Consider the following 9861-nt stretch of genomic DNA (forward strand, 5'->3'; position numbering starts at 1 on the left):
CACTCCCAGGGAGAATCCAGGGGTGCTTGGGTCTCTGTTGTCATGGCAACATGCAGAGCAGACCACTAGGGGTGACAGAAGGGGGTGTTAGTAGATAATGGAGCGAGCCATCTGAGGGGGAGGGGGGATCCTTGTTTATTTAGAACGTTTAGCGTAATTGGCTGATTGGCTAATTAATGGGAATGAACCCAGAGGAAATCTACAGGGACTCAGACAGAGGGACTAGAGGCAGTCTGCCAGACTCTGTGTGTGTGTGTGTGTGTGTGTGTGTGTGTGTGTGTGTGTGTGTGTGTGTGTGTGTGTGTGTGTGTGTGTGTGTGTGTGTGTCTGTGTGTGTGTGTGTGTGTGTGTGTGTGTGTGTGTGTGTGTGTGTGTGTGTGTGTGTGTGTGTGTGTGTGTGTGTGTGTGTGTGTGAGAGAGAGAGAATGATAGAGTGAAACCTTAGTCATCTCTCTTTTCCCGCCTTGCCACAGGATCCATTCATCTGTCCTGCTGGATGGCCTTCTGTCTCTCTGAGTGTGACAGACTGGCAACACACACACACACACACACACACACACACACACACACACACACACACACACACACACACACACACACACACACAACACAGGGACTGTTCTTCTCCCTATGTAGTCAGCAACGCTTTATCACACCACCTCACATCCACCTAACCTGTGTGTGTGTGTGTGTGTGTGTGTGTGCGTTGTGTCTTTGGGCTGTCATGGTAAAGTGGGAGTGTACCTGAAACTCTACACCCGTACCCTGCCCTTCCCCCCTCCCCTCTCCCTTTCCCCCTTTCCTCTCCCCCCTCCCCCTTTCCTCTCCCCAGTCCCCCCTTTCCCTCTCCCCCCTCCCCCTTTCCTCTCCCCCTCCCCCTTGCCTCTCCCCAGTCCCCCTTCTCCCTTTCCTCTCCCCAGTCCCCCCTCTTCCTGTCCCCAGTCCCCCCTCTCCCTTTCCTCTCCCCAGTCCCCCCTACCCCTTTCCTCTCCCCAGTCCCCCCTCTTCCTGTCCCCAGTCCCCCCTCTCCCTTTCCTCTCCCCAGTCCCCCCTACCCCTTTCCTCTCCCCAGTCCCCCGTTCCCCTTTCCTCTCCCTTTCCTTTCTACTCCCCCCTCCCCCCTCCCTCTCCCCTCTCCCAGCCCGGACGTCAATCATCCTGAAAGGAGGCGGGCTAATGACCCAATGTTCTATTCCCCCCTCCCCCCTCCTGCCATGGCAACCCAGCTGTCAATCTAGCTGGAGAGTGAGGAGGACGAGGCTTTCTGACATTCCCTCTGCTTCATTTATGGTTCAAACTGATCCAGTATGATCTTACAGCAAGCACAAAGTACGTCACACACACACACACACACACAGAGAGAGAGAGAGAGAGAGAGAGAGAGAGAGAGAGAGAGAGAGAGAGAGAGAGATGTATAATTGAGTCATTAGCTGAAGGCGTGGTCTCTGTCAGTCTGCTGTCTCTATTGGCAACAGCAGCTAAACATTGACACCATGACTCAATCTGAACACACACGGCCCAAATGGAACCCTTTTGGAACCCTGAACTACTTTTAACCAGAATGGCACCCTTTTCCCTGTGAAGTGAACTACTTTTGACCAGAATGGCACCCTTTTCCCTGTGAAGTGAACTACTTTTGACCAGAATGGCACCCTTTTCCCTGTGAAGTGAACTACTTTTAACCAGCATGGCACCCTTTTCCCTGTGAAGTGAACTACTTTTAACCAGAATGGCACCCTTTTCCCTGTGAAGTTAACTACTTTTAACCAGCATGGCACCCTTTTCCCTGTGAAGTGAACTACTTTTAACCAGAATGGCACCCTTTTCCCTGTGAAGTGAACTACTTTTAACCAGCATGGCACCCTTTTCCCTGTGAAGTGAACTACTTTTAACCAGAATGGCACCCTTTTCCCTGTGAAGTGTACTACTTTTGACCAGGGCCTAAGGGGCTCTGGTCCAAAGGGCCATGGTCAAACGTAGTGATTCCATATGTGTTATTTCATAGATTTGATGTCTTCACTATTATTCTACAATGTAGAAAATTGTAAAAAAATAAAGAAAAACCCTTGAATGAGTAGGTGTGTCCAAACTTTTGACTGGTACTGTATATAAACAGCAACATTCCCACACGACAGATACATGTTGTGTCCTTCTGTAATCATTGAATAAGGAGGACTAGGCCTAACGCTATGTGTGTTGTGTAAATTCAGACCTGTATATCCACTCTACATATTCCACGTTATTCAGTTGGTCCACTGTTTAGGTAGAAACGCTATAGGCCCCATTAGCATAACGCCTAGCAACCAAGGGGGTCAAAGACGAGTGGAGGCTATGATTGGCGGAGAGGGGTGAGTGATGGTAATGATGATGATGGTCGAGTGACACGGCTTTGTTTTGTGTTCAACATTAGCAGGCTAATCATGCACACGCTACGTCACGTCTACAAAGCTGAGGAGACATCAACATGGATACCATTTAGCAAGAGGATAAATAACTGAACCATTTAGGCCACTATTCCAGTGTCCCAAATTGCAACCTATATAGGGCATTTATTTGAGTGAAAAAGGCCTAGGTCAAAACTAGTGCACTATGTAGGGAATTGGCCATAGGGCTTTTTTAAAGTATTATTTTTTTTACTTTTACCCTTTTTTTTATCCAATTGGTAGTTACAGTCTTGTCCCATCGCTGCAACTCCCGTACGGACTCGGGAGAGGCGAATGTCGAGAGCCATGCGTTCTCCGAAACACGACCCTGCCAAGCCGCACTGCTTCTTGACACACTGCTCGCTTAACCCGTAAGCCAGCCACACCAATGTGTCTGAGGAAACACCGTCCAACTGGCGACCGGAGTCAGCTTGCAGGCGCCCGGTCCGCCACAAGGAGTCGCTAGAGCGCGATGGGACAAGGAAATCCCGGCCGGCTAAACCCTCCCCTAACCCGGACGACGCTGGGCCAATTGTGCGCCGCCTCATGGTCTCCCGGTCACGGCTGGATGTGACACCGCCTGGGATCAAACCTGGGTCTGTAGTGACGCCTCAAGCACTGTGATGCAGTGCCTTAGACCTCTGCGCCATTTGGCAGGCCACTGCCATAAGGCTCTTGCCAAAAGTAATGCCCTATGTAGGGAATAGGGTGCCATTTGACCAAGTGTAGGCTGTTGTAGCCAACCTGTATCAGTGTCTGTATGTGTCTATGTATGACTGGTGGGTCCTGAACCCGTGTCTCCCGCTCAGGAAACGTCTCCAACATTAGAACAAGAGGAAATTCTCTCTTGGACCAAGGGTGACAATGATTTCAAGTGACAGGCACTACCTCGTCACGAGAGCGTGAGACCAACTCACCGCCTCTACATGTATGTATCTGTAGCATGTGTCTGTGTCTGTAGACTGTGTCTGTAGCATGTGTCTGTAGCACGTGTCTGTGACTGTAGACGGTGTCTGTAGCACGTGTCTGTGACTGTAGACTGTGTCTGTAGCACGTGTCTGTGACTGTAGACGGTGTCTGTGACTGTGTCTGTGACTATATACTGTGTCTGTAGCACGTGTCTGTGTCTGTAGACTGTGTCTGTGTCTGACTGTGTAACTATGACTATGTGCTGAATCTTTATGGCACAGGTGGTCGGGCTCTCTGCTCTCCCCACAACCCCTGGTTGTCTGGAACAAGCCCGTCTCCGTCTGCTACACTGGTGGTAGGGCTCTCTGCTCTCCCCACAACCCCTGGTTCTCTGGATCAAGCCCGTCTCCGTCTGCTACACTGGTGGTAGGGCTCTCTGCTCTCCCCACAACCCCTGGTTCTCTGGATCAAGCCCGTCTCCGTCTGCTACACTGGTGGCAGCAGTGGGATCAGTGCCGCATCTTGGGGTTGTTTGCAATGAGTAGAAAGAAAGTCTAATTCCATTCCAGCCATCTTGGTCGGCTGGTCGGCCTGAAACTATTGCTCTGGTTGACCCAGGCTCCTGACTTCATAGTGAACGGGCTCCTTGAAACGTCAAGCTTTCATATGACTGTCTTGGGCTGGGATATTTAGGCTACGTGAGAAAGCCCTCCAAGCCATCACAACAACAACAACACAATTGTCAATAATGCTGCTTGTTTCCATGCTGCTGCTGCTGCTGAACACCGTATGAGAGCTGAGAGGAGCCCACACCCAGCGGTGAGATGTGGAACTGCATATTAGCCCCCCCAGCGTGCGCTGTGTGTGTGTGTGTGTGTGTGTGTGTGTGTGTGTGTGTGTGTGTGTGTGTGTGTGTGTGTGTGTGTGTGTGTGTGTGTGTGTGTGTGTGCGTGTGTGTTGGTAGTGGGAGAACGGGCCAGGCGAGGGAGCCGGATAAAGAAAGGAGAGCAGAGAAGGAAAAAAAACCTGCCTAGAAGAGAGGGGAGCAAGCAGCGCTATTCGACCAACGGATAGGACAAGGCCAGCCACGGCTGGTCGGACGGAGTGGAGTTTATTAAAAAATATGTATTTTATTCCGTCGTTTTATTTGATCCTGTAGGCTACTAGCTACAATACTTCTTCCCAGCCGTGCAGGTTTTCCTGGGAAAAGAAGGCAACGAAAACGGACACGTTGGGGATTTCTGTGGACTAGTAACGTTAGCCGAGCTGTTGTAGGCTAGTGTGGCGCTACTCTTCTTTCTCATTGTTAGAAAAACACGGAGATACATGGTGGTTGGATTTCAAACTGGTTCGCCTACATTCCCCGTCGCTTTCCACGAGACAGCGTTTGGATATAGGCCGGATTATTAATTTGTCGAATGCAGGAGTAACATTTGTGACAAGCTAGTCTGCTAATTGTTGCCATTTTTCTCCCTCGCAGCGGCAGCTCGGTTCGTTCTCCCTCCCCCTCTTTGTCGTTCGTCTAGCTGACCATTTTAAAGGCAGCTCTACCTTTCCAGGCTTTATTTTTCCCCCTGTGGCTCCTTCTATCTGCCTCAACCGTGGAACTACTGTTAGAACCCTGCACCCGTGTTCGACTCGGAATGAAAAATAAATCTAGGCCGGGTTATGCCAAAGAAAATAGTGTTTATTTGTTTACAAATACTGTGTAGGCCCAGATCGACCGTTTACTTGCTTTTTTGTTTTACTTAGACAATTGCATGTTTACAGCTTGCTTGCTGCTATTGGTCATTTGAACGAGCAATGGTATTTTGTAGTTAGTTTGATTTCTTTGTTTATTGGCTACTTTGAATAGTTTAGTTTGATGTCTTCCTTTGTTTATTGGCTACTTTGAAACACTCGGTGTTTCGAGTCAGGGACATTAAACTGTAAAAGGCAACTAGCCTGGGCTACCTCTGGGGAAAAAATATACTATCTTCTCATCTTCCTCCCTTCATCGGACAACGGTCACCTTTTCCCTCCCTAGTTTTGTCGCAAAAACGGCGAGATTTTTCTGAAAGGCATGGAGGACCAGGCCCGCATGATGTCGGGTCTCGTCGGGCTGTCCGGACTGTCTCAGGTCGACGTGGGGGACCATGACGCCGGGAGGAAGCAGCACTCCCTCGGCCAGCCGCAGCAAGACATCGGGGATATCCTCCAGCAGATCATGGCCATCACGGACGAGAGTCTCGACGAGGCCCAGGCCAGGTAACACCTTCCCCGAGGAGCGAGGGAGGGAGAGGGGTGGGGAGAGGAGGGCTGGGGCACAGGGGAGAGATCCATGTAGACAGGGGATCCAGGTTGATGTTACCACTCTTATATGATCCAGGATCATTATACGACATATTAGACCTGAGCTTATGTATTATGTGGTGTAAAGATAAAACAACTGACCCAAGATCAGATATTAGGGGCACCTCTTTGCTTGGTGAATAGTAAGAAGCAGGGAACATGATGGAGGACATGGATCCAGGGGAGAGGAGTCTGCATGGTGACTGGCCATTATAACAACTGATTTCACATCGTCTCTTTGACACTCACACAGGCTACACACCACTCCCAGCGCGCTGGTCGGTTACAGCAGTGGTCATTAATTCAGGCTGGTTAATTAATAGTCTCTCGTGTCGTTATGGCACCAGTCTGTGTGCGCAGACTGACCTCGCTTTATTTGCTGTACTTTACTGCGCCGTGACGTAGCATTGAGCTCCACACTCGAGACCGTGTAATTTGCACCTGCCGCCTTTCGCCGCGTTTTAAAATCTACACTAAGCGATTACATTTTTTATTAGCAGTATGCTTTCACTCTGTTTTCCTTCTGTCTGTCTCTCTCTGTTGTTATTCTGTTTTTATTCCCTCCATCTCTCTCTCTGTTGTTACTCTCTCCTCCTCCCCTCCTCCTTTATATAAATACTGTTAACGTTGACGACCGCCCGGCGGACTAATTAACTGGAATGAGTTTGCTGAGGCCGCTTTGATTGATCGGTCATCACGTCATTAACATGGAATAATGACAAAGGATCTTACCGCGACTGGAGAGGGGGATGGCCCCGCATTTGAAATGGAGATGGCCGTTTTGGGGTCTGGTGGTGGCGGTGTGTCAGGTGGATTCGGTCGCCAGTATGGTGGGGGGCTGGAGGTGTTTTTAGTCAGCGGTTGGTGTGAGTTTGCTTGTCCGTGATGGAAACTCGGATCGAATTTCACACGGCTTGACCCCCCAGTGGCTGTAAATAGCCCGCTGGATGATGCTGCTGACCCCGGTGGTGTCTGTTTTACGTGTCGCAGCCCGGCAAGCGGCTTCACAGAAACATTTACGTTATATGTGTTAATCTGTGATGGATTTATTACTTTACTTATAGGCCCGTAAACCCATTACTGAACTATAGAATGAACCACTGACATTAACATTGTTAATCTGTTATTTACTTTAGGTTAGTTATAGGATTACAGGTCTAACCAATACAACTAGAATGAACTATTTACATAGTGTTTATTTTCTATGGAGTGGTTTATTACTGACAGGCCTATAGGTCTCACCATTACAAACAAATGGACTAAACTATAGAATTACACATCTATTACCGTCTTATTACAATACATTGTTATTGCTGTATTGATGAATTGGCTCCTTCTATAGTAGTGTGATGTATCGCCTACATATGTGCTCCTGTTCTGCCAGTATCACCACACAGACAGACACACACACAGACAGACACAGACAGACACAGACAGACAGACACAGACAGACACACAGACAGACATTCTCTCCCTCTCCTCTCGTCCCTCCTGGGTTTTGTCCTGTTCATTGTGAGAGGAGGGATGCAATCAATTCTCTGATAATACCGCACGAGAGAGCAGCTGTCCACACACACACACACACACCAATATAGCTAGGCTCCAAAGACCTAAGGATACCTATTGTGTGGTTGTTGGAGCCTTCATCCACTCAGTGAATCCCCCATATTAAAGACTAGCTGTGTATTACTCATTCATGGGTGTGTTATGGTGGTGTGTGTGGCTGTAGTATCATCCTGGTCGGTGGTGACAGTATAGGCTATACAGGCTGTAGTATCATCCTGGTCAGTGGTGACAGTATAGGCCATACAGGCTGGTGTATCATCCTGGTCAGTGGTGACAGTATAGGCTATACAGGCTGGTGTATCATCCTGGTCAGTGGTGACAGTATAGGCTGTACAGGCTGGTGTATCATCCTGGTCAGTGGTGACAGTATAGGCTGTACAGGCTGGTGTATCATCCTGGTCAGTGGTGACAGTATAGGCTGTACAGGCTGGTGTATCATCCTGGTCAGTGGTGACAGTATAGGCTGTACAGGCTGGTGTATCATCCTGGTCAGTGGTGACAGTATAGGCTATACAGGCTGGTGTATCATCCTGGTCAGTGGTGACAGTATAGGCTATACAGGCTGGTGTATCATCCTGGTCAGTGGTGACAGTATAGGCTGTACAGGCTGGTGTATCATCCTGGTCAGTGGTGACAGTATAGGCTATACAGGCTGGTGTATTATGGTCAGTGGTGACAGTATAGGCCATACAGGCTGGTGTATCATCCTGGTCAGTGGTGACAGTATAGGCTGTACAGGCTGGTGTATCATCCTGGTCAGTGGTGACAGTATAGGGTATACAGGCTGGTGTATTATGGTCAGTGGTGACAGTATAGGCTGTACAGGCTGGTGTATCATCCTGGTCAGTGGTGACAGTATAGGCCATACAGGCTGGTGTATCATCCTGGTCAGTGGTGACAGTATAGGGTATACAGGCTGGTGTATCATCCTGGTCAGTGGTGACAGTATAGGCTGTACAGGCTGGTGTATCATCCTGGTCAGTGGTGACAGTATAGGCCATACAGGCTGGTGTATCATCCTGGTCAGTGGTGACAGTATAGGTTATACAGGCTGGTGTATTATGGTCAGTGGTGACAGTATAGGCTGTACAGGCTGGTGTATCATCCTGGTCAGTGGTGACAGTATAGGCTGTACAGGCTGGTGTATCATCCTGGTCAGTGGTGACAGTATAGGCTGTACAGGCTGGTGTATCATCCTGGTCAGTGGTGACAGTATAGGCTGTACAGGCTGGTGTATCATCCTGGTCAGTGGTGACAGTATAGGCTATACAGGCTGGTGTATCATCCTGGTCAGTGGTGACAGTATAGGCTATACAGGCTGGTGTATCATCCTGGTCAGTGGTGACAGTATAGGCTGTACAGGCTGGTGTATCATCCTGGTCAGTGGTGACAGTATAGGCTATACAGGCTGGTGTATTATGGTCAGTGGTGACAGTATAGGCCATACAGGCTGGTGTATCATCCTGGTCAGTGGTGACAGTATAGGCTGTACAGGCTGGTGTATCATCCTGGTCAGTGGTGACAGTATAGGGTATACAGGCTGGTGTATTATGGTCAGTGGTGACAGTATAGGCTGTACAGGCTGGTGTATCATCCTGGTCAGTGGTGACAGTATAGGCCATACAGGCTGGTGTATCATCCTGGTCAGTGGTGACAGTATAGGGTATACAGGCTGGTGTATCATCCTGGTCAGTGGTGACAGTATAGGCTGTACAGGCTGGTGTATCATCCTGGTCAGTGGTGACAGTATAGGCCATACAGGCTGGTGTATCATCCTGGTCAGTGGTGACAGTATAGGTTATACAGGCTGGTGTATTATGGTCAGTGGTGACAGTATAGGCTGTACAGGCTGGTGTATCATCCTGGTCAGTGGTGACAGTATAGGCTGTACAGGCTGGTGTATCATCCTGGTCAGTGGTGACAGTATAGGGTATACAGGCTGGTGTATTATGGTCAGTGGTGACAGTATAGGCTGTATAGGCTGGTGTATCATCCTGGTCAGTTGTGACAGTATAGGCTGTACAGGCTGGTGTATTATCCTGGTCAGTGGTGACAGTATTAAAATCACCATTTAACCAACACCCATCTATTTGAGTGACTACCTGGACCTACCACTTGGTTTTGGACACGACATCACCGCACTCCCTCTCTTGGTCCTCCTCATCTTTGTAAGTCACCTTGATTTTGCACCTGTGTGTGTTATCAGTTTCTTTATGAAAATATTTAGCGAACTCCATGTCAGTAGCTAAAGCTTAGGGACTATAGCATCACACAAGTAGACTACAGATGCATGCTGGGCCAGGCAAGCCCTGAGCTCGTGAAGTGCACTGAGCGAAATTGGAGCGGGTGAGAAGGCCGACGCTCCAGCCTTTGGGAAACTCGCTCTGTCCCCATACTCTGGTAATGCAGGAGCTCCGGCCTGTTTGGTTTTCTCCTCACTCCTCTCTATTCCTACTCCTCGCCTCCTTTTTCTCCTCCCTCTCTCTTCTGAGTTGAGGCAGATGTCACAGGTCTCCAGCCTCACTTCTCTCTCACCTCCCTCATCTCCTCCTCTCCTCTGTAGAGTATAGATTGGGCTTGTAAAGGCTAGGTAGGTGTTTTCAAAGGGGCAGCCTTAAAAATGGTCTGTCTA

The 9861-nt window shown here is 49.1% G+C and overlaps 1 protein-coding gene across 1 annotated transcript in view; it reads left to right on the forward strand.

The window, feature by feature from the left end:
* Positions 1 to 4286: 4286 nt before the first annotated feature.
* LOC120043662 (pre-B-cell leukemia transcription factor 1-like) overlaps positions 4287 to 9861 on the forward strand; it is a 34379-nt gene continuing 28804 nt past the window's right edge. The window contains exon 1 of the mRNA XM_038988211.1: positions 4287 to 5579. Coding sequence (XP_038844139.1) covers positions 5395 to 5579 — 185 coding nt within the window. The 5' untranslated portion in view covers positions 4287 to 5394. The remainder of the gene's footprint in view (positions 5580 to 9861) is intronic.

The sequence above is a fragment of the Salvelinus namaycush genome, unplaced genomic scaffold (genome assembly GCF_016432855.1).
Source record: "Salvelinus namaycush isolate Seneca unplaced genomic scaffold, SaNama_1.0 Scaffold99, whole genome shotgun sequence".
In the NCBI taxonomy this organism is placed as follows: domain Eukaryota; kingdom Metazoa; phylum Chordata; class Actinopteri; order Salmoniformes; family Salmonidae; genus Salvelinus; species Salvelinus namaycush.